The sequence below is a fragment of the Elephas maximus genome, chromosome 19 (genome assembly GCF_024166365.1).
Source record: "Elephas maximus indicus isolate mEleMax1 chromosome 19, mEleMax1 primary haplotype, whole genome shotgun sequence".
NCBI lineage: Eukaryota > Metazoa > Chordata > Mammalia > Proboscidea > Elephantidae > Elephas > Elephas maximus.
Window position 1 is genome coordinate 27,689,577 of NC_064837.1, and position 25,486 is coordinate 27,715,062.

Below are 25,486 nucleotides of genomic sequence, written 5' to 3' on the forward strand. Positions count from 1 at the left end.
TCTGACTTGCTTCCTTTGGACACACGATCAGGTAGGATCAATCGCTGCAGGAGAATATCAAGTTTGGTGAAGCAGATGGACAGCAAGGGTGTGGGAGGCCCTGGGTGTGATGGATGGGCACAGTAGCTGTAAAGACGAACTCGAACATGCTGGCAATTGTGAGTATGATGCAGGATGGGGCTATGTTTCATTCTGTTGTCCACGAGGTCCCCATGAGTCAAAGTCAACTCAACAGCAGCTAACAACGGCAACAACTGTCTGCATCAAGGATGCATTTTTCTGGTTGTACCACTCGGTTTCCGCTTTGCACCCCCGGGACCCTACGCTTCTACTTTACCACCTGCCTCAGTCTCTGGGGGGCTCAAAGCAGCCAGGCCTACCTCCTGGCATCCCCTGCTGCTACCTGAAAGCCACTGCCCCATCCTCTTCTTGTGTAACGGAGGTTGAGTTTTGCTTTTTGGAGACTGCCCAGGCATTACAGTCTAGGGCACAAGTCATGAGACCTACACACCGTCAGTATTTTCCCAGAGAGTAAAAAATGCAGCTCTCTTACAGGTTTCTAACCATCCTTTAACACAGAACATTGCTTTCAGCAAATGATTAAACAGCTGTGATCAACAGTGGATTAAAGATAACACTTGAGTCTGATTCTTAAAAACAAGCTGAGCTCATGAGTCGCGTGTGTGTATATCTTTCCTTATTTTTCCTTCACCCTTCTCTTTAATCCTCCTTTTTTTTTTACATCCTGGAGCCATGCTTGCTACTACTCATTGACTTAGCTCTTTGCCAGATGCCTTCCGGAGCAAATGGTCTTCAGTAACCTAGTTTAGGACTCGCTCGAAGTCATAGCCTCTCCAGCTTCTATTCTAGGTGAACCAGAAAATAAATACCCAAGGAATAAGAAAAACAAACGTTTTCCATATATCTCTCATAGTCCTCCTCTGAGAGTTTCTCCCTAGTTTGGGATGGTTTCCCATCTGAAATGTAAAGCCTGTGTCAGACATGAGGCCAGACTACCCCACTCCACTGACTGGCAGAGATGATGCTGCGGTCCTCGCTGGCTGGATGGGGTCCCTTCCCCAGCGCGTGCTAAATCAAAAGGCAGGTGGAAACCCACCCTGTAGGCTTCTCCCACTTAAACTCTATTATTGGAGAGTGAAGCCCCATTCTTTTTCTCTCTGCAGGTCATTTTGGATCGTGATAAAACATAGCAAACCCTGGCTAACAGTTTCCCTTAACGATTAATGCCCCCCACGCTTTTTAAAAATGAACTCGCGCATAAAATCTACTGCCACAGAATATTCTGGGGGAGTGGGAAATTCAGTGAAATTAAAAAAAAAAAAAGCTGGGTTTCCCCTCACACCCAATTTTAGGGACCAAGAGGTGGAACAGGAGAACTGGGTGACAGAGGGTAGCCAACACCTTTCTCCTCTCCAGCCTTCGTCAGTGGTGGGAAGAAGTTACGCTTTGGGTTTCAAAGAATGTTGTTCATTTACTCTGCATACTAATAGCAACATAGACCCATGGAGAGATGTCAACATAAATAAGTATGCAAACCAGGACTTTCATGTAAGTCTTTGACCAAGCCCAGCCCTGCTCCAACCTCTTGCGTGGATTCAGAGCCCGCCAGGGGTAGGAGCATCATTTCTCTTCCTCACACCTCTGTGGGAGCCAGAGTAGGCCAGGACCAGTGATCTAGGAAGCCTGGGGAACTTACCCTCTGCTCCTGTGTGGCCACGAAGGTCTGGAACCCCGGAGCCACCCCAAAGCCCAGCTCTTGGATGAAAGGCGGCTCAGATTGACTGTGAATCTGAACTTTCACTCCTGCTTCAAACGTCGTCTCCTCTGAAAGAACAAAGTTGGACACAGCGTGGGTCAGTGACATGGATGCTTGGGAGTCCTGGGATTGAAAAACCTCAAAGGGACCCTAGAAAGGTCACGTAATACTCAGGATGTTGTTGTTAGTGGCCGTCGAGGGGATTTCAACTCATGGCGACCTTGTGAGTGCAGAGTGTAACTGTGCTTATAGGGCTTTCAAGGCTGTCATCTTTCAAAAGCAGATTGCCAGGCCTGTCTTCTGAGGCACCTCTGTGTGGGTTCAAACCAGCAACCTTTCAGATAGTAGGTGAGTGCTGAACCATTCGCACCACCCAGGGACTCCTGGTAGGCAGAATAATGGCCCCCAAAGGTGTCCCAGTCCTAATCCCCAGAAACTATGAATACATTACTTTACAAGGCAAAAAGGACTTTGCAAAGGTGAGTAAGTTCAGGATCTTGAGATGGGCAGGTTATCTTGATTATCCAGGGGAGCTCAGTGTAATCATGAAGGTCCTCATAAGAGGGAGTCGAGAAGGTCAGAGAGACAATGGAAGATGCTACACTGTTGACTTTGAAAATGGGGGAAGCAGCCATGAGCCATGGAATGCAGGCAGCCATTAGAATCCGGAAAAGACAAGGAAACAGATCCTTCCCTAGAGCCTCCAGAAGAAGCACAGTCCTACTAACCTATTTTGGACTTCTGATCTCCAGAACTTTAAGATAATAAATTTGTGTTTTTTAAGCCACTAAGTTTGTGGTAATTTGTTACAGCACCAATGGGAAGCTAATACAGGTCAGGCCAACTCTTTGCCTCAGTCTCCTAATCTATAGAATGGGATTATGCCATTATTCTGCCTACCAGGAGTCCCTGGGTGGTGTAAATGGGTAAGCACCTTTATTTTATTTACTAACTATTCTACTGGGCCATGTGCTGAAGGTGAGGATATCAGGAAGAAAACATGATGCTGCAGGAATAAAAATAAAGGTAAAGGCCAGCTGTATACCAGGATGCTCGCTTCTTGGAGGTGCAGAAGATGAACAACTAGAAGAGACACTTCCCCTTCTTTAAGAGGAAATGGGCCTCAGCACTGGGAGGTGGCAGGGTGGCAGAGGGTGACAGGGTGGCAGAGCCTGGCTCTTCCTATATGTCAGTGCTCAACATTGGTGGAGAATGCACCTAGGGAACTGCATTAGCCTTTACTGGGTCTCCCTCCCTGTCTCACGTCTCCAACCCAACCTCAGTCTCCAAACTTTCCAATATGCAAACCTGTGTAATGTCCTCCCTGACTTATAAGGATCCCAGGCCCTTGCTCCAGCTCCCTCTGGGCTGCCCTCTGCTTGGTGGCACTATGAGATCCACACAGCCAGGGCTGCCCAGATTGGTCATTGTGGTTCCCTGCTCCGCATGTTTGCACCTGCATCTCCTTCTGCCTGCAGTGTCTTTCCACCTTGTCCACCTGACCATCTCCTTACTTGTCAGGGAAGATTCAGCTCCCAGCCCTCCCCAAAGCAACTCCTTCTCTTTCTCTGTAGTAGCCTCCATAGATGCCTGGCAGCATTCCACCTCACTCTTCTGTGTGCTAATTCTTTATCGGACTGTCCCTTCCACCAGGCTGGAGCATCCTGAGCCCAAGGACCTACCCTCTGGATCCTTAAGGACTGCACAGGGCCAGGCCTGTAGCAGGTGGTCAGGAAATGCCTACTGAATGGATTAGTGAGGGATTCGTGAATCAAAGCTCATTCACCTGTTAATGGGCAAGGCCAATCTGGAGTCCAGGCTAAGGGATGTTCTAAAAAAAACATGGATGGGGAGCATGGGGAAAGGGAGAACGAAGGAAGACGAGGGGGTGGGAGGGGAGGAGAGAGGTGTCAGCATTGTGCCATGGCTTGGGGAGGCGAGGGACACACACTAAAGCTAGCATGGAAGAGAAAGACTGGGGAGGAAGGGCTGGTGGCTCCTGACTGAGGCAGGCCCAGGGGTCAGGGGCTGGGTGAGAATTCCAAGGCTGGGGATATATGGAAAGAATGACCCAGTGGGCAGACAAGGATGATAAGCCTGGGCTTTCACAAGCTAGACAAGGAGTCCAGTGGCTGACACTGGGTTTCAGCAAAAGAGACCCTTTTTCCTCGGCCAGGAATCCTTCCATAGATGTGTCTGTGAAGTGGTGAGATTCCCAGGCAATCCATGCACACACCCATCTTTCCTCCAGCAGAGTCAACTGTCCCACCATCTTTGTACCCAGAGTACCCTGCCCAAACTCCTATACACACTTCCCTGTATGTTTGTGGTTTGGGGTCTCTCTCTCTACCATAGATGCTGAACTCCTCGAGAAAGAGACCATTTCTTTATTTTTTTATTGTTGTAAAAATACATACAACACAACTTTTGCCAATCCAACATTTTTTAGGTGTACAATTCCATGACACCATTTATGTTATATTTTTTTTTTATTGTTGTCAACATATACATAACACACCATTTGCCAATTTAACACTTTTCACGTGTACAATTTAGTGACATCAGTTACGTGGATCACGTTGTGCAAGCATCACCAACATCCATTGACAAATTTTCCATCGCCATAAACAGAAACTCACTGCTTCCTAAACAATGACTCCCCAGAGAAAGAGACCCCTTCCTAGCCTCCCCATTGGCTAGCCCAGGGCCTGGCCCACAGGTAGATCCTGATGAAGGTTTTTAGATCAGGGAGGAGGGCTGCAGGAGAGGCAGAACTCGGCAAGAAGACAGGGTTTGAGGGGACGGCTTTCAGTGGCTGCTTTCTAAAACCTCCCTGAGAGAGGGGTCGAGGAGCCTGGAGAACAAGCTCCGGCGGGGGAGAGGAGAGAGCAGGAAGTGAGGTTGGGATTACAGAGATGCCCATGCTTGGATGAACGGCAAGCGTGTTCAGTGAGCCGTGGGAGGCAGCAGGGGAGATGCCAACACTTGCTTCCCAGAGCTAGTTAAAGCTGTGTGTGCCCGCATGAGGCTAGTAAGACAGGCTTAAAGGAGGCTACCTGTGGCTTACGAGGGGAAATGAAAAATGAAGCTTTTCTGCCCAAATGCTGAGAATAACAGGCAAAGCAGACAGATTGGGCATGCCTAAATTAGTGAGAACTGCCCGAGGCCAGGCTAATCAGATGGGGCTCGTGTTTGAAAGAGCTCGAAAAGCTCACTCCAGAAGCCACAGTTGCTGTGGCAGAGAACAATCCTAAAGCAACCTCATTTCTTTACAAACATCCAGCAGCTGGATGGCATGAGCAGAAGAGGTGACGGATGAGGGTTCTGTTCTCTGTAGAACAGTGCTCCTCAATGGAACATTCTAACCAGTTGCCATCAAGTCAGTTCCAACTCATGGTGACCCCAGGTGTGCATAGGGTAGAACTGTGCTCCATAGGGTTTTCAATGGCTGAGTTTTCAGAAGTCTTTCTTCCGTGGCACCTCTGGGTAAACTCGAACCTCCAATCTTTCAGTTAGTGGTCATGCATTTAACCATCTGTGCCACCCAGGGACTCCGGGAACATTCTATGATGATGGAGACGTTCTATAATTGGTGCTATCCACACGTGGCTGTTGGGCACATGACATGTGACCAATGCAACTAAGAAATTGAATTTTTTATTTTATTTAACTTTAATTAATTAAATTTAAATACCCACATGTGGCTAGTTGGCAAACGTACTGGACAGCACAGCTCTAGAACGTCCTCTGTGAGCAGAGCCCAGCCCTCACAGAGCAATGGGGGTGACAAGAGTTCCACTATCTAGCGTTCCTAAGCTGGTGCTCCTGTGGCCCGCTGTCAGGGGTTCCCAACAGTACAACCATGGGTATTCATATCCAGCCCATGGACTGCTGTTCCCAGTTCCTCCCAGAGTTGCCTTTCGTAAAGTACCATTTCCCACGTCTCCAGGCAGTTTGTTTCTATTCCTTAATGGAGCTGCCCTTGCTTTCTTCCCTCTATGGACTGTTCTCCAGGTTGGTGGTAAACAACAGCCCCCATACTCTCTCTGTCCTCATGCCCACCCCCAGTCTCCTACATGTCCTTGATATGGCACATGGTCCATGCCAGTACAAAGACCCAACTTAAGAACTGAAATGATCAAACACAGACTGCCAGAGCCAAAGGTGGCCTCAGATCATCTACCTCAGAGGTCCTCAAACTAGAATGTGTATTAAGATCACCTACAGAGCTTTTTTTTTTTTTTTTTTACAGAGCTTTATAAGGAGCCCTGGGGATGCAATGGTTAAGTGCTTGGCTGTAACCAAAACGTTGGCCATTTGAACCTACCCAGCAGCTGTGTGGGAGAAGAACCTGGCTGGCAATCTGCTTCCAAAGATTATAGCCTAGAAAACCCTATGGGGCAGTTCTTCTGTGTCACATGGGTTGCTATGAGTCGGAATCGACTCAACGGCACCCAACAACAACAATAACACAGAGCTTTATAAAATGACAATTTCTGGAATCTACCCCAGAAATACTGATTCAGTCACTCTGGAGTGGACTCCAGGAATTTGCATTTGCAGGGATTCTGATATAGGTTATCTTAGGCCAACCACATTTGAGCAAACAGCAATCTAGTTCAGGCAGGTGAAGTGACTTTCCCAAGGTCAACACAGCAAGTCACGAGCAGAACAGGGGCTAAAAACCAGGTTCCCTGACTCCAATTCAGCACTCTTTCTATCCCATGAGGGGTATGGTTTATTTAGTGTGAGCACTGGGGTTCTGAATGGGCACTGAAGAAAGGGCATGCCATTTTCAACCTGGTATCCACCAAAGTCCTTAGCACAGTGCCTGGGACAGAGCAGAGCTCTGTCCTTTGCTGTGTCTGCTATTCCCTGCCATCTGACTGGCTGTGAGGTTATGGCTGGACACTGGGAAACATCAGCAGCACCTGCAGCCCCTCAACGGGCTTCCTCCCTGATCTCAGGTAGCCTGCAGTCTCAACCCCTGCAATGCAGGTGAACCAAAAACACAAAACAATAGCAACAGCAGCAACAATAATGGGTGGCTGACATAACCAGCAGGTGCTAGTGCAAAATGGGTGGTGTGCACAGTTAAGCGCTCGACCGTTAGCTGAAACTACTAGTTGGTGGTTTGAACCCACCCAGAGGCATCTTGGAAGACAGACCTGGTGATCTGCTTGTGAAAGGTCACAGCCTTGAAAACCCTAGGGAGCATATCTACTCTGCACACATGGGGTCACCATGAGTCAGAATCGGCTCAATGGCATCTAACAATAACAACAATGGGCAAAATGAAAATGCAGGACCCTTTATTAAAAAAATCTTTAAGAATAGTAGACAAGAACTGTTTTAGGTGAAGAGAGAGACAACACGCGAGACATGAGAAGTCAGCACAACTGGACTAAACCAAAACCAAATAAGTTTCCTGAATGTAACCAAAAACTTCAAAGGCCAGAGTAGCAAGGATGGGGGTCTGGAGGCCATGGTTTCAGGGGACATCCAGGTCAACTGACATAACAAAATGTATTAAGAAAACGCTTTGCATCCCACTTTGGTGAGTGGCCTCTGGGGTCTTCAAGGCTAGCAAGCGGCCATCTAAGATATATCATTTGGTCTCAATTCACCTGGAGCAAGGGAGAATGAAGAACACCAAGGACATAAGGTAAAGATGACCCCAAGAGACAGAAAGGGCCACATAAACCAGAGACTACATCAGACCAAGACCGGAAGAACCAGATGGTGCCCGGGTATAACTGATGACTGCCCTGACAGGGAACACAACAGAATCCCTGATGGAGCTGGAGAGCAGTGGGATGCAGATCTCAAATTCTCATAAAAAGGCCAGGCTTAATGGTCTGACTGAGACTGGAAGGACCCCAGAGGTCATGGTCCCCGGACCCTCTGTTAGCCCAAGACTGGAACCATTCCCTAAGCCAACTCCTCAGACAGGGATTGGACTGGACTATAAGATAGAAAATGATACTGGTGAGGAGTGAGCTTCTTGGCTCAAGTAGACACATGAGACTGTCTGGGCAGCTGCTGTCTGGAGGGGAGATGAGAAGGCAGAGGGGGACAGAAGCTGGCTGAATGGACACGGGGAATACAGGGTGAAGAGGAGGAGTTTGCTGTCTTATTGGAGGGAGAGCAGCTATGAGAACATAGCAAGGTGTGTATAAGTTTTTGTATGAGATACTGACTTGATTTGTAAACTGTCACTTGAAGCACAATTAAAAAAAAAAGAATCCTACTCCACAAAAACAAAAAAAACTTTAAGAATTTCAAGACAGTGACAGCAGAGCATTAAACCAAGCACGTGACCCTGCTGAGTGCAGGACGCTATGTGGCTGCACAGGTGGCATGTCCAAGACACTGACCCTGACAATAACCCAGAAGGTGCTGGACAGAGTTATTTACATCTTCGCATTCCTCTCACCACCAAATGATTCAACACCGAGTTCCTTCACAGAGTGCGGGCCCCCAGTTCAGTAAAGGATTTGTCTGCACATCATGAACACCGGGATTCAAAGGCCCAGAGAGACAGCACGGAGAAGGGGACAGTACTACGTACACAGTGTCAGGGGCCCTTGTTAATTGGGACTAAGCTGAAACGCAGACAACTTAACGTGAAGTGAGAATGTGGCATCAGAAGGCGCGTGGCAAAGCAGAGTTCAACCTGCAGAAGCTGAAGTCCAGAGCACTTTTCAGGAGCACCTGCCAAGGCACAGGGGAGGCCCGCCTGTGGGGTGTATTCTGCATGTGCAGAAAGGGGGGAGTTCTGCAGGAGACAGGGGAGCTATGGGCAGAATGCATAATGGGGCAGGGAAAGTACATGGCAATAAAAGAAGCTTAAATCTTTAATCTTTGCAAATTACACGAAACACGCGGAGGAGATAAACACTGGAGAGAAGTCCAAAGGAAAGCTTCCCTGAAAAGCTGGAGGAATTTTCTAGGCTAAGGACCCGGGATGTGCTGATACAAAGCAATCTTGTGTTGGAGAAAATTGACTTTATAACAGTGGCTAGGTTAACCCTAGGGTTCTCAAAGGCCAACTTTTTGGAAGTAGATTGCCAGGTCTTTCTTCTGAGGAGTCTCTGGGTGGATGCTAACTTCCAACTTTTTGGTGAGCAGCTGAGTGTGTTAACCGTTTGTGCCCATAGATAGCTTGAGAGTAGATGGTGGGAGACAGATCAGCCATAGTAAGGCATCTCCCAGTGCAGGAGGGTCCTGTATTCGCTTCCTAGGGCTGCCATAACTAAGAAGCCCCAAAACTGGGAGGCTTATCAGAAGAGGAATGTATTGTCTTGCAGTTCTGGAGGCCAGGAGTCCAAATTCAGAGTGTAGGCAGGACCAGGCTTTCTTCTAAGGTTCTAGGGGAAGATCCTTTCTTGTCTCTCCCAACTTCCAGCAGTCCTAGGCAGCTGCAGTTTAACTCCATCTGTCTTCATATGGCCATTTTCCTTCTGTCTGTCTCTGTGTGTCTTCTCCTCTTCTACAGGACACCACTCAGATGAGATTAGGACCCACCCTATTCAGGTATTACCTCATATTAACTGATAACATCTCAAAGACCCTATTTCCAAACAAGGTCACATTCGCAGGTCCCAGGGATCAGGACTTTAACATAAATTTTTGGAACACACAATTCAATCCCTAACATACCCCGTGCAGAATGGCTGCTCTTCCCTAACCACCCCCACCATGCTTCTCCACTGTGTTCTCTGCCCTGGGAGTTTGACTTGTACAGACTGTATTGATGTGCTCCTTTGTTCTCTGGCTCCTCATTGGGTCCAGCCAGTGGTGGCACAGGTAGGAAACCGGAGGGAGATAGGAGAGTCAGGCTGGGGCACTCAGTCTCTCAACTGTCCACTGGATCACTGCAGATTAACTGTATGTCACTTTGGGAGGTCATGGCTCCTGGGTTGGGTCATGGAGAGGAGCTCTCCAGACTGCGCTCTCTCTCCAGCTTCCGGTATCAGTTACTTCCCCTTTTCCCTAGGAGTGGTAACAGCTCTTCCAGTTACCAGCTCCAGGATGCTGTACAATCCCTTACTGCTTATCCTAAACCCTGCCCAAACCAACCAACCAACCAATTGCTGTCGAGTCGACTCTCGCTCAGCCACCCGTGTGTATCAGAGCAGAACTGTGCTCCATAGAGTTTTCAATGGCTAATTTTTCAGAGGTAGATTGTCAGGTCTTCCTTCTGAGGTGCCTCTGAGCAAACTTGAACCTCTAACTTTTTGGCTAGCAGCCAAGCATGTTAACCATTTGCACCACCCAGAGACCCTGCCCACACCTTTGTAAATAGTTCTTCAGTAATGTCTCCTTGTATTACCCAGTCTGGGTGAGCCATTGATCTCCAGCTGGGATCCTCACTGGTAGAGCTCCCTGGCCACTGAGAGGTAAGCAGAAGTGTCCTCTGCAGCACCACACATGAAGGATGGCCTCTCTGCCTGAGTACTCTCAGGGATGGGGAACTCACTGTCTGCAGGGGCAGCCCACGGTTTTCAAAGTTCATCCTTACATTGGGTTGAAAACAGACTGCTTGTAGATATTAGCTTCTGGTCCTCACTTCCCCCCATCTTCCACTTGACAGCTCTTCAAGGAACTGAAACTGGATACTGCAACCGCCAGGGAAAGAAGAGCTGACCCTTCCTGAGGGTCTGACAAGGAGATAGGCTCTTTATACCTTCCACATTTATTCTCGCATTCATTGGACAATGATGTATTGAATGCCCACTGTGGGCACATGCCATTGAGCAAGGACGAACAATTTGGTGGTGAACCCAGCAGAGTCTGTCACTACTGAGCTCATGTCCTGGTGGACAATAAATAAACAGCAATGACAAGTACTAGGAGGAAAAGTAAAGCAAAGAAGGGGACAGAGTGACAGGATGGGGGGCAGCTGTGGGCTCTTAGATGGCAGCCAGGGAAGCGCTTTCCAGGGCACTAGCATTGGCATAGTGACTTGAATGAAGTGAGCAGGTGAGTCACGGAATGACCCAGAGGAATGTGTTCCAGGCAGAGGAAACAGCAAGTGCAAAGGCCCTGAGATAGAACTTGCTTGGCCTATTTCAAGAAAAGCAGGGGTGGGGTCAGAGGCCAGATGATCATTTCATTTACTTCTCATGGCTACCCCAAGGGTTAGGCTTATTATTAGTACTCCCATTTTATAGATGAGGAAATGAAGGCTCAGAGAGATTATTTTGCCCCTGGTCACACACAGCAAATCCAGAATTTAGACCCTCAGCCATCTGTCTCCAAGGTCCATGCTTTTGTCCTTCAGCACATGGCCTTGCTCAAATACTTGTGTCTTTCTAAGTGTCACCGGTGACATTCTGCATCGTATTATTGTCCTTTGGGTCTTTGCCTTGTCCTTTTTAACAGTATATAGGCACCTTGCAAGCCAGGACTCTGAGCCACTCAGTTTTTTAAGTATTCTCAGTGTATGGCAAGCTTTGGGGTTTTCACAGATTTCGTCTTACTGGATCCTCTCAGCTGTCAGGTGTCAATATTCCATTTTATTTATTTATTTTATAATACGTTCATTTTACAGATAAAGAAACCAATGCTCCGAGAAAGTAAAAGACAGGCCCAGGGTCTATGATTCATGGTTGCATAGAATTTTGGAGCGAGGAGAGTCCTTGACACTTCTTTAATTCAATTAGCATTTCACCTTTCAGGTAAGGAAACTGAAGCCCAGAGAGAGGATGAGAGTGGTCATTGATTACCCAGCGAGTGGGGGCAGGGCAGAGCCCAGCCTCCAGTTCTTTGGGCACCCTCTGCTGCCCTTTGCCAGTCTGACAGAAGCCACAGTTGTGCCAGATGGTGAGCCAATAAGGTTCTAAGTTGGGCAGGGAAGCAGAGGGACCATAGTTTAGTTTACAATGGGCTCAGCAGCCTCCATCCTCTCATCTCCAAGTTTAGGGGGCAGCTCCTTGCATGTGTGACAATGACTGAGGCCAACGACCCACCCTATATCTTGAGAACCATGGTGAGAAGCGCCTGAAGAATGCTGTTGGGTGAACTAGAGGTGCCATCTTGGTCTTTCACACTCCCCTGGCTTGCACCATGTCACAGATCCAAGGACGCCCAAGATGGGCCCTGGAAGAGAGGGAATGAATCAAGGAAAGCAAGGGCTCTGAGTCCCAGCCCTGCCACTTACTAGTTGTGTGACCCGTGGCAAGTTATATAGCCTCTCTGAGCCTTAGTTTCTTCTTTGGTCAAACAAAGGGGGCTGATCTCTCAGGTCACTTTGGGCTCTAAAATTCTATGATCCAGGGACCACACATAAGTCTCTGAACCTCACTGCAACTCATTTTAATCTTCTGCAGAATGGATTTTCTTTTTATATATAGAAGTGGCTGCTTAGCCAGTCACATTAAGTTGGAAGAGACTGTTTTTTCTAAAGAATTCATAAGTTGCTGCCTAGCTGGAATTGGATAATGTGTTTCTTGTCCTCCCTCTCTGCCCCTCCCCTGACAAGCCCAGTAAAACCTAGGTAAGCAAAGCAGAACCCAATATGGAAGAGACAGGCGTGCTCCTGCTTGATCTCTTGCAGGTGGCATTTTGAGGCTAGGTAAGCTTCTGGAGGAAGAAAAATCAACATTGTGTCCCCATCCTGGGTGGGCTGCAATTATGTCTGTTCAGAGAAGCAGTGTGATGTAGCACAGTGCTCTCACGAACAGCTTGTGAATCAGAAGCTGTTATTAAGTGTGCCACAGAAGAACAAAAAAAGACACTGGCCACAGAAGTTTGGTGAAGGCTGCAAATTACAGCCCCTCCTGCTGAGCCACAGTGCGTATTAGCATCTATAAGGTCCTGAGAAGTGCAGCTGCTTAATGTGCTTGGCTGCTAGCTGAATGGTTGGAGTTTCTAATCCACCCAGAGACATCCCAGAGACCTACTTCTGAAAAGTCAGTCACTGAAAATCCTATGGAGCACACTTCTACCCTGACACACCTCGGGTCATCATGAGTCGGAGCCGACCTGATGACAACTAGTTAATGGTAAAGAAGTGCAGCAAAACACGTTACGCTTTGTTCAATCAAGTGTTACCCAGAGCAATTTTTCCTTCTGTTTTCATTTTTAAGGAACTCCAAGGATCAAATCAGAAGACTTGGATTCAAGCCCTAGTTCCATTCCTTCTTAGCAATGATTGTAGGGAAGTCACTCCACTTCTTGGAGACTTGCTTGCCATATCTGTTAATGGGGAGTGATCAGAACTGTTCCGCCTGCATCACGGGATTGGACAAGTACCAGAGGATAGAATCCAGGTAAAAGCACTTTACACACTGAAGAACAACGTGCCCATGGGAAGGAAGGAGAAAGTCATGGTTACGCCAAAACCCCATTGCTGTTGAGTCGATTCCAACTCATAGCAACGCTACAGGACAGAGTAGAACTGCCCCATAGGGTTTCCAGGGAGCTGTTGGGGGATTCGAACTGCCGACCTTTCGGTTAGCAGCTAAGCAGTTAACCACTGCACCACCAGGGCTTCAAGTCAATGTTAGAACTTAGTTATGAAACAGAGAAGCGTGGCTACACTTTACACCTTCCTGCAAAATTTGCATTAGTGAAGGCACCGTGTGTTGAGATAGGTCTAATCCCATTACAAAAAGATTTATCCCAAGGATTCCTTCCTTAAATAATGAGTTTCCCTAGTGCATCCAGGCTCAGAGATTATAAATTACTTGATAAGAAGGCTGACGAGTCTGTGTGGGTAACCCGTGTGCAAGAGATGCTACCCTTGAAAAGCCATCACGAAGGGCAGTGTCTCTGAAATTATAAGGGAAGTTGGTGGATGATTAAGATTCTATTTATACATATTCTGTTTATGCACACTGACTGCAGAAGTTAGGTACAACCAGATTGCTGAACGGATCAGGTATATAAATTGCGATGTGATTAGAGAATTCAAAGTCATTCAAATCGTAACTGAATTCATTGCAGCTCTTCGTTATTGAATATTTCCTCAATCGATGAATATAAAAAGCATGATAGCTTTCATGTGGGGTGACGTCTGAGAAGTATTTTGATGTTCAAATAGTATCCTCATCCTTGCAAAAGATTGGGAAACAGTGGTCTACAGGAGTGCTTCTCACACTTGGATGTGCAAACGAATCACCTGGACATCCTGCTACAATGCAGATTTGGAGTGGGGCTCCCAGATGAGGCAGATGCTACTATCTGAGGACCACACTGTAAGTACGGGACTAATAGGAGAACATCCATGCTCTTGAGCAGAACATGCCAGGCTCTTGCTGACTTGGCCTTTGCCTGCCTCTCTAGCCCCAGGCCTCATCCTCAGAGGTGGTCATCCCAGGACACCCCAACTGCTCTTGGCTGTTGCTCCTGATTCTCCTCTCTCTGCCTGGGGTCTCACGTCCCTGTGATCTCATCCATCATATATGCCCTGCTGTAACTCCCACACACTGTCCAGCGACCTGGCAAACAGGCTGAGACTTGGACCAAAGGTCATCTCTTCTCTGAGGCCTCCGCTGAGATGTTTTTCCTCCCTTCCAGAACCAACTATCTTCTCCATTGTTCTCCACCTATCTACCATGGCACTTGATGGCACTTACTTGTTTACATGTCACCTGGCTAGACTGCAAGTGCCTGCCACTCTGTAGGCACTTTATGTAAACATTGTTGGACAGATGAATTTCCATCTACTACTACCACAGCTACTGCCACCTGTCTGTCTCTTTGTCATGTTGTAGTGGCTTGTGTGTTGCTATGATGCTGGAAGCGATGCCGCTGGTATTTCAAATACCAGCAAGGTCACCCAGGGGGGACAGGTTTCAGCTGAGCTTCCAGACTAAGACAGGTTAGGAAGAAAGGCCTGTCGGTCTACTTAAAATTAGCCAAAGAAAACTCTGTGGAGTACAGAATACGTCCAAGACTTCAACTCGGTTACTCTGGATGCATCATGAGGAGGGGCCAGTCACTGGAGAAAGACATCATGTGTGGTAGCATGGATGGCCAGCAAAGGTGAGGGAAACCCTCAACGAGATGGATTCACACAATGGCCACAATAAAGAACATACCAAGAATCATGAAGATGGCACAGGACTGGGCAGTGTTTCGTTCTGTTATACATGGAGTTACCATGAGTTTGAGTTGACATGATGGCAATTAGCGACAACACATAAAAGGAGCCCTCAAGATATTCTCTAGATTGTAAATTGTTTGAAAATCTGGACTGGGCCCTTTATCACTGAGTGCTGGCACATAAGTAGGTGCTCAATAAATAGAGATATGTTGAATAGGAGGACATGAGTTCTCATGGTGGGTCTGTTCCATCCACCTCTAGATGTTCTCTGGAGACCATGGCCTGGCTGAGCTGGGAGTCCTAACTACAGCCCACGTATTTTCTGCACAGCACTTAGTTTTATGAAGGTTTTCCCAGAATGACAAAAGTCAGGCTGCTTCTGGCTACTTAACGGATGCCTGCCTCCTCCAATGCTCCCATGCTCCTCAGGTATCTGTGGAGACCTTCTCGTCCCTCTAGCACCAAGGCCCAGTTTAAGAGTGGGTGCAGCATTCCCACCTAGCTGCTGTGTTGCTGTGCTCCCAACTTTCAGAACTTAGAACAGAGCCTGCTCCTCTCGTTTTTGGGAGGTTCCTAGTGCCTGGCAGCATGACAAGAGTTTTTCCTGGGGGCAGAGATGTTGGAGAAACCATAGCAACCATTAGCATCCACTCTTGCTCATGTCCCACTTGCGATGGGGGATAGAAAAATGCTACCCTTGATTGCTCTTCAGGCCTTCCAGCTACACTGAAAATTTATGATTAATTTTAATTTAACTTTTATTTTTATCAAAGCAATATATGTACATAATTTTAAAAGCCAAATAGTACCACCAGGCTTCTGATGGAAAACAGCGGTTGTCTGCTCCACCTCTCCCTACTCCCAGAGTCCCACTCTCAGAGGCCAAGAGAGACTCTCAACTGTTGAAGCTGTTTTTTTTCCTGGTATTTACTTTCATGTTTCCATGGACATCAGTTGACAGTTATTTCTTGATTGTAAAACATTTCTGTTGTCATTGTTAGCTGCTGTTGAGTCAGCTGTGACCCCCAAGCACAATGGAATGAAAAGTGCCCAGTCCTGCACCATCCCTGTGACCGGTTGTGGATTGGGCTGTTGTGATCCATAAGGTTACCACTGGCTGATTTTCAGCAATAGATCGCCTGGCCTTTACTTCCTAGTCCATCTTAGTCTGGAAGCTCTGCTGAAACCTGTTTTGCATCATAGCAAGACGCACGCCTCCACTGACAGACAGGTGGTGGATGTGGCAAGGGGCATTGGCCCAGAACTGAACCCAGGCCTCCAGCACAGAAGGTTTGTTTGCTTAGCTTTCTAGGTGATCTAACTTCTCAGTTTAAGCACTCAGCTGCTAATCTAACTAGGTTGCTTGTCTGGAGACACCTGTCATTATCTGTGGGTTTTTTTCTCTTGAGCTTCTTAGCTTCTCCAGGAAGAGATTCTCCAAACTTCTGATTGGGGCTGAGTAGGGGGGATAAGCATGGCTTGGAGGTCTCAGTCCTCAGTAAGCAGAATTAGGCTTCATCTTCCTGTTTCCTATAGCACTTCATCCACGCCTTTAACAGTGCCTACTCTCAAGTTCAGCTTGTCTATTTCAACCTTGTGGAGAGAAAATCTGTCTTCTGCTGGGGTGGGGGTAGTACTTGTCTGCTGCTTTGGGCCATGGGAGGGTACCTGGCTTTAGCTCCTGGCCAATCCTCCTGGCTTTAGCTCCACCTGTCATCCCAGTCTTCGGCAGTATCTGAGCCTCCCATCCCTAATCCTTTCTGAGGGTCCTATGGTGAGAATCGTTTTGGCTTTACTTAGCTTCCCCACTGCAGGCCCTGATCTTCCCCCGATCTGGTCTGCCAAGTCAGGTGCCACTTATCCAGCTGCTTGCCATCTTCCAAAAATTTGGTGACATCTAGTGTTGTCTTAGGAGTTCTGGTGGCACAACAGTTAAGTGCTCAGCTGCTAACCAGAAGGTCAGCAGTTCAAACCCACCAGCTGCTCCACAGGAGAAAAGACCTGGTGATCTGCTCCTATAAAGATTACAGCCCAGGAAACCCTATGGGCCAGTTCTACTCTGTCATATAGGGTCAGTAGGGTTTGCAATTGACTCAACAGCACACAACAACAACAACAGTGTTGTCTTAGGAGCCCTTGTGGCATAATGGTTAAGCGCTCAGCTGCTAATCAAAAGTTTGGCAGTTTGAATCTACCAGCTGCTCATTGGGAGAAAAGATCTGGAGATCTGTTTCTGTAAAGATTGCTGTTGTTCTTAGGTGCCGTTGAGTCGGTTCCAACTCATAGTGACCCTATGTACAACAAAACAAAACACTGCCCAGTCTTGCGCCATCCTCACAATCGATGCTATGTTCGAGCCCATTGTTCCAGCTACTGTGTCAATCCATCTCATGAAGGTCTTCCTCTTTTTCACTGACCCTCTACTTAACCAAGCATGATGTCCTTCTCTAGGCACTGAGCCCTCCTGATAACGCATCCAAGGTATGTGAGATGTAGTCTTGCCATCCTTGCTTCTAAGGAGCATTCTGGCTGTACTTTTTCCAAGACACATTTGTTCATTCTTTTGGCAGTCCATGGGATATTCGAAATTCTTCACTGACACCATAATTCAAAGGCATCAATTCTTCTTCAGCCTTCCTCATTCACTGTGCAACTTTCACATGCATATGATGCTATTGCAAATACCATGGCTTGGGTCTGGCACACCTCAACCCTCGAAGTGACATCTTTGCTTTTTAACACTTTAAAGAGGTCTTTTACAGCAGATTTACCCAATGCAATATGTTGTTTGATTTTTTGACTGCTGCTTCCATGGGCATTGAGTGTGGATCCAAGTAAAATGAAATCCTTGACAACTTCGATATTTTCTCTCTTTATCATGATCTTCTTTATTGGTTCAGTTGTGAGGATTTTGTCTTCTTTATGTTGAGGTATAATCCGTACTGAAGGTTGTAGCCTTTGATCTTCATCAGCAAGTGCTTCAAGTTGTCTTCGCTTTCAGAAAACAAGATTGTGTCATCTGCGTATCACAAGTTGCTAATGATACTTCCACCAATCCTGATGCTCCATTCTTCTTCATATAGTCCAGCTTCTTCGATTAGTTGCTCAGCATACAGATTGAATGCGTATGGTGAAAGGCTACAACCCTGATGCACACCTTTCCTATTTTAAACCATGCAATATCACCTCGTTCTGTTCAAATGACTGCCTCTTGGTTTATGTACAGGTTCTGCATGAGCACATGTAAAGATTACAGCCCAGAAAACCCTATGGGGCAGTTCTACCCTGTAACATGGGGTCACTAAGGGTCCAAATTGACTTGATAGCACCTAACAACATTCACTCGATGGCAATGAGTAACAATAGTGTTGTCTTTTCTCCTATCTTTTTAGTCTGTGTGTTTATACTTAAAAAAAAAAAACCTTGACTATCCTTTTAGTGTGGCTTGGGGAGGGAGCTGGAGACCCAGTGGTGCAGTGGTTTAGCACTTGGTTACTAACCAAAACGTTGGCGGTTCGAACCCATCAGCCGTTCCACGAAAGATGTGACAGTCTGCTCCCGTAAAGACTGCAGCCTTGAAAACCCTATGGGCAAGTTCTACTCTGTCCTATTGGGTAATCCTGATTTGGAATTGACTCGATGGCAATGGGTTTGTTTTTCTTTTTGGGGGGGTGTTTAGGGAGGGAGATGAATCCATATGTTCAATCCACCATGTTTAACCAGAATTCTACACTATCAGCTTCGTGAGGCTGTGGAACCCTGCAGAAATGTCCTAAGTGTCTTTCAGCATCCTAGGAGATGAAGAGAGATGCTTAGAGTTAGTCTCTGGGATGTATACAGCCACAGAACCAACCAACATGGTTTTCATCCCAATAATGGCAGCCTCTTGTCTAAAGGTTTTCATGGAGCCCCGGGGTTCCTCGGGGATGTCCCCCAGGTATGGCCAAGGGGAGCAATGGAGAAAGGAAACCAACGTCTTTGGCTTCCCATCTGTAGCTGAACCAGAGAAGTTCTGCTTTTAGATGTTTTATATATCAGGACTCTGCTAAAGCTTTTGTTCAATATAAGGACGCTGTTATTAAAAAAAAAAAAAAAAAAACAGGAAAATGAGAATTGCAACAGACCTGTCATTATATGCCATTCTCTTTCCAGATATGTCACCTAAACCTTTTGTCCTGAGCTATTTTCATGGCAGTACTTTTAAAATCACATTGTGAACATTCAAAGAAACTCAGCTTAAGGAGTATTGCTTTTGGTTTCCCATGTGGGTTTAAAACTTCATTTAAATACTTCACTTATGTGCCCTTGGGAAGCTTACTCAACTTCTCTGGGCCTGTTTTATCTTTCAATGGGGATTATCATACCTCGTTAGCATGGTAATTGGGGTATTCATAAGATAGACTCATAATTGTTAATTATTAGTTGCATGGAGTCAGCTCCAACTCATGGTGACCTTATGTATAACAGAACAGAACATTGCCTGGTCCTGCACCATCTTCATGATCATTGGTATGTGTGAGTCTGTTGTTCTGGCTGTTGTGTCAATCTACCTCATTGGGCGTTTCCCTAGTTTTCACTGACCCTCTACCTTACCAAATGTGATGTCCTTTTCTAGTAATTGGTCTTTCCTGATGATGTGTCCAAAGTGAGCTGAAGTCTCGCCATCTTCGCTTCTAAGGAGTACATAGTAGCTACTCATTAATGTTATCATCTCTCTCACCTTAGTTCTGCCAGTCAGCACAATTCTCGCATAGATTTTTTTTTCTTTCAACAAATAATAGTGCCCTGGTAGACATCAGTGAACCATACAGTCCAGGACTCCAGTCCTCTTGGAGTTCATGCTTTAGGGGAAGGGGACAGACAATAAAAAATAAGCATAATAAATAAGTAAATTATATGATATACTTGAAGGTGACTTGTTTTATGGAAAAATGGAAAAGTAGATCAGGATAAAGATGGATGAGGAGTAGGGGTGGGGGTTGCGATTTTAAATAGGGTAGTGCGGATAGGCTCCATTGAAAAGGTGAGATTTAGGCAAAGACTTGACAAGGTGAGACAACTGTTAGTGGCCATTCGGTCACCCTGACTCATGGTTACCCCATCCACAAGAGGATCGAACCATTGTAATCCATAGGGTTTTCCTTAGCTGATTTCTGGAAGTAGATCACCAGGCCTTCTTCCCAGTCTGTCTCAGTCTGGAAGCTCTGCTGAAACCTCTTCAGCATCATAGCAACATGCAAGCCGCCACTGATAGACCTGTGGTGACAGCGAATGAGGTGCACTGGCTGGAACCGAAACTGGGTCTCTGGCATAGAAGGTGAGGAGAACTCTACCATGGAACCACCACTGCCCTCCTGTGAGACAATTCACCATGCAGATATGTGAGCAGATGCCCTGAAGGAAGAGTGTTCCTGGAGTGATCAAGAAACAGCAGGAAGGATGGTGTGGCTAGAGCCAAGTGAGCCAGGGGGACAGCAGGAGGTGACGAGGCCAGGGGGATAACGAGACCAGATTTTTAACCCTATTCCAATCCAGCACAGGTTCTAAGAGTAATTCCTTTGCTCGACAATATATCTGACATAATATTAAATTCATTTTTCTTTAGCACTAGGATTTGAGGAAATTAAGGCAGATTACATCTGCTAAAAAAGTATATTTTGCATTAGGATGAATGAGGGATAGAGGGAGATGAAGAAGGAAGGGCCTTGTTTGTGGTTCTTCTAACTTTTGAACTCGTCCATTTAGATTCTGAGAACATTAGAGAGCTGATTCTGGTTTCCTCAGATATCATCTGCCCCAAATCCTCACCCTAAAGCCCACCTCCCCAAGCCCTGGCCATTCATGGGACTATCTGCCCAGCTTGGTTCCCTTGGGAACTCCTTCCCCAAATGCTATCCACACGGCTTCTGCAAGGTCGTCATGCCTTTACATGGACCCACTCCCTTGGCCACTGCTGATTGGTCCAGGGGTGGGCACCTGACTGAAGCAGGGCCAATGATTCCCTTCCCTGGTTTTTTTTAGTTTCTCCTTCCTTTTAGTTTAAGTTAATTTTAAACAGAAGATCAATGAGAGCCAGGACAGTCTCTCACTGGTGGTAGGATCTGTAAAATATAAAACTTACGATCTATTTGGAGCTATGTGTGAAAAAAAAAAAATGTGTGTGCAGAAAAAGCCTGTCTCCAGTGAGAGAAAATGAAAGTGATTTAGAGAGGGGGAGGGGGAAGAAGGCACGAGAGATCTGAGGGTATGTGAGCCCTTGGTTAAAGTTGTTTCTGAGGCTGCATCCTTACCCCTCCTGCTGCTTGGTTGTTGAAGTTGCCTTGGATCCTGGGGGCAATACAATTCCTTTTATGCCTAAGCTTGTTTGAATCAGGGTTCTCTCATGTGCAACCTAGATCGCCTACTGCCTCTTTCTTTTATCTTTGAAGTTACTCAGAGCCATCTACACAGAGCTTCATTTTTAACAACCTCCCACCAGTCTTCAATTTAATTTCCTGTAGCAAACTCTGGCCATGAAATTGCACTACCAGAGTTTAGGACAGCTTTTCGGAAAGTATATTTTGTGAGCTCCTCCATGAAAAAAAAAAAAAAAGGTTTCCATGGTCAAAGACATTTGAGAAATAAACGCAGCATGCGGTGTTCCTATCTTGGATATTCATGCTGTAGCGCATTAAAGAATTCTTGCCATGAATAAATGTGTTTAACTTGACTTAACCAGGGTTTCCCAGAATATTTTGTTACCCCAGAGTCTTTATATTCATGTAACAGGTAATATCCTGAACACCTGGGGTTCACTTTGGGGCATACTGTCTATGTCCACATGTGCCTGAGCCCACCTTTAGGATGGCATATTACCAGGGTGTTACCTGTGGCTGTGCAGGTTGTGTCCCTGAGTGTTTGAACAAGGGGCCACCCTGGTGTGGGGCTGTGTCAGCCTGGAGGAAGGGACGCTTTTGATAATTTGCAAAGAGGTACTGTCTACTCATAGTGGTGATTCAGTGGTAGAATTCTTGTCTTCCATATGGGACAGCCAGGTTCCATTCCTCGCCAATACACCTCACGTGCAGTCTCCACTCGTCTGTCAGTAGAGGCTTGCCTGTTGCAATGATGCGGAACAGGTTTCAGCAGGTCTTCCAGACTAAAAGACAGACTAGGATCTACTTCCAAAAAATCAGCAGTGACAACTCTATGAATCACAATGGTCTGATCTGCAGCTGATCATGGGGATGGCACAGGACCAGGCGGTATTTTGTTCCATTGTACATGGGTTGCCATGAGTCAGGGTCCAACTTGACGGCAGCTAACAATAACAGCCCTCTATTCTCTAAGTGTGCTGTGAGCCTATAGGGCGGGGTCCACCCAGAGGGGGTGCCTTTTTCTAATCTACACATTGGCATCATACGTCCTTGTAGTGGTCCTGCAAGTCACTGCCACCTCCCCAGAGGTCCTTTCTGTTAGTCAGAATTATGACTGCTTGCTTCCTTGAATTTCTGAGGGACGAAGCCGTCCGCGAGGAAAGGCAGGAATTCATCATAGGCTCTGCTTGGAGCAGAGTGGGGCTCCCAGATGTCAAGGGCCTTCAGGAATTCATCATAGGCTCTGCTTGGAGCAGAGTGGGGCTCCCAGATGTCAAGGGCCTTCAGGATCCCTGTCACAGGCATGGGGTATTTAGAATATTCTCTGGGATATTCGGACTTTCCCCTGCCTCTGGCACGGTTTGCTGTCCTCCCACTCAGTGGTCATCATTATCAACCTTCCAGTTTGCAAAATGCTTCTGCAGAAGACCTTTCACTCGATCCCTTCGGCATCCTCCGAAGTTGGTGGGTTTTATTGGTTTTGCTTGCCTCTCTTTTACAGATGAGGAAACTAAGCCTCACTCATTCGCCCTCAATCACATGTCTCCTAAAGGAGGAACTGGGATTTGATCTATCAAATCCCACTTTCTCCATCCCACCACAGTGCCCCTGTCATCAAGCTGCCTGTGGTTGCTCCCTCAAAAAACACATTTTAATTCCTTTCCTCTCTCTCATTATCCAAGTATCTTATATAGCAGCCTGGTCTCCTTCCTCAGGGGACTGAGAGGTGGGGATGCCAAGGAAGCAAGATTAAAGTTGAAATAATACCACGTAGTTCCTCATTCTCACTAGCCACATTTCAAGTGCTCAGTAGCCACATGCGGCCAGTGAATAACACACAGGACAGCACAGATATAGAACATTTCCATCCTTGCAGAAAGTTCTATTGGACAGCATTGACCAGAGGAAACAAGCAATTTCTTATGGCCCTTCCCCCCACTTGCTTTAAGCCCCTCTTTCTTCATGCAGCCTGCTTCCCCAACCACCTAACCTCCAAGGAAAACTTTTAAGTGAAAAGTGCTGGTCTTTCACCTTGGAATAGCTCAAGCTCCTAGCAGGAATGAGACTGGATTCTAAGTGCAAGTCTTGCCTCCTACTGAGATAATAAGCTCCTGAAAGGCAAGGTCTTTGTCTTGTGTCTTCTGCATCCCTGATGACACCTGCACAGTGTTAGGTAAACGGCAGGTCTTTAATCACATGATTACTGATTTGTACCTAAATTGGTACAGCTCATAGTCCAGTCGGTCATGGTCCAGAAGCTTGGTTCAGGTCCTGGATTTGCCACAAACTCACTTTATGGCTTTATGTACATTTGCCTCATGCTGGGCCTCATTTCTCCCTCCTCAGAGGAACGAGGGGGTTGGTCTAGACCAGATGGTCTCAGGCGATTTTTACCACTCTGACTGTCTAAGGCTTTAGGAAACAGAATGAAGTTTCCTGGGTTAGATCCTGAGGTTGGAGCCTATTCTACCAACTGACAGTACTTAGACCCAAGGCCAGTCCCACAAGGAGCTGTGTTGTGTGAGGATGTCCTGTGATGGGGTGTATCTGGCCTTGTGTATTTGTGTGTATGTGTATCTATTCTATACACTCGCTCCCACTTCTGAATTAAGGCAACAAGCTGGGAAATCCAGCATTACTGTTGTGGGTTTAGTTGTTATCCCTGAAAGTCCTAACCCCTGATATCTGTGGATATGACCTTGTTTGGAAATAAGGTCTTTGAAGATATTGTTAATTAACATGAGACCATGGAGTCCTGGGGTGGTGCAAATGGTTAACGTACTTAGCTGCTAACCGAGAAGTTGGAGGTTCAAGTCCACCCACAGGTGCCTTGGAGGAAGGGCCTAGCCATTTACTTCCAAATAATCAGCCATTAGTAATCCCATGGAGCACCGTTCTACTCTGATAGATACGGGATCGCCAGAAGCTGGGGTCAACTTGACAGCAACTGAGTGTTCTGGTTTTGACATAACGCAATATGACCAGTATCCTTAGAACGAGAGGAGAAGGGACACAGAGAGACACAGAGGGAAGATGGTCATGTCAAGATAGAGGCAGAGATTAGAGGGATGCACATACAAGCCAAGGAACACTGGAAGCTAGGATGAGGCAAAAGAATTTTCCCCAAGAGTTTTCAGAGAGATCATGGCCCTACTGACTCCCTAAATTTGGACTTCTTTCTGGTCTCCAAAACTGTGAGACAATAAACTTCTGCTGTCTTAAGCCACCTGTTTGTGGTACTTTCTCACAACAGCCCTAGGAAACTAATATAATTACCATGGAAAACATAATTAACTTCTGTTTAGGCCTTGGGTGCTGAGTCTGCAGGACTCATTTTATCAGTCTTGCCTCCTATTGAGATAATAAGCTCCTGAAAGGCAGGGTCTTTGTCTCGTGTCTTCTGCATTCCTGACAATAACCTGCACAGTGTTAGGTACATGGCAGGTCTTATTCTCTCCTTGTTCCACAGGTGAGTCAATAAGTAAATATGTCCTGGTGTCTGCAACAAAGGACTTCTCTTTTAGGACCAAGACTCAGCTACCAGGACCCAGGGTTGTCTACAGGGTATATAGGCTGGTCACAGGAATGTTCTGGAAAGCCAGACTCTGTCAGCCAGGTCTCAGTGATGCCAGAGTTTGGTATTAATACAAACTTCCTTTATCAGTCTGCATCTGGAGCTGCAGGGAGGGTGTATCTAATTTAGAAGAGTGGACGTGATCAACAAAGCATCTCCTCAGCAAGCAGCTGAGGGAGCTCGGAGTGCCCTGAAGCCTGAGGGAAGCTGCTGGAAGGCATTACTGTAATGCTACCAGTGGTGGCCATTTTGTTTTTCAGTTTAAGCACCAGGAGGATTAACCACAATGTGAGGTAAATGGCCATGCTCACCTCTCCCCACCAGGGTGCTCAAGTGTGGGATGCTTGGAGGAAGTAGAGGGTGTAGTGGTAGGGAGAGAGCTTGGAGTTTGCAGTCAGACTCCCTGCCTCAGAAGCCCGGAAGGCGTAGGTATGGTGAGGGTAGAATCTCAGAATGGGAGGAATGGGATCCAGGACTCATGGGGTGGGGGCAGCAAGTGGTAGGGAACTGTATCTTGTCCCCAGAAGGATCTGTGCTTGGCTGCTTGGCCTCCACCTCCTCTTCAGCTTCACTCATTCTGAGTGCCCAGGGCCTCCCTCTCTGGAATCTTCTCTCAGTCCCACTCCTCCTCCTCTGGTCCTCCCCAGGCTCATCTCTTAAACTGCCTCCCTCCTCCCTTGTGCCCTGAACATAGTGTTGATCTTACTTCAGGCCTCCCTTGTGTT

At 46.8% G+C, this 25,486-nt stretch overlaps 1 protein-coding gene across 1 annotated transcript in view; it reads right to left on the minus strand.

The window, feature by feature from the left end:
• Nucleotides 1-25,486, minus strand: part of ASIC2 (acid sensing ion channel subunit 2) — a 324,220-nt gene that overhangs the window by 74,213 nt on the left and 224,521 nt on the right. Inside the window, exon 3 of the mRNA XM_049860257.1 lies at nucleotides 1,718-1,845. Coding sequence (XP_049716214.1) covers nucleotides 1,718-1,845 — 128 coding nt within the window. The remainder of the gene's footprint in view (nucleotides 1-1,717; nucleotides 1,846-25,486) is intronic.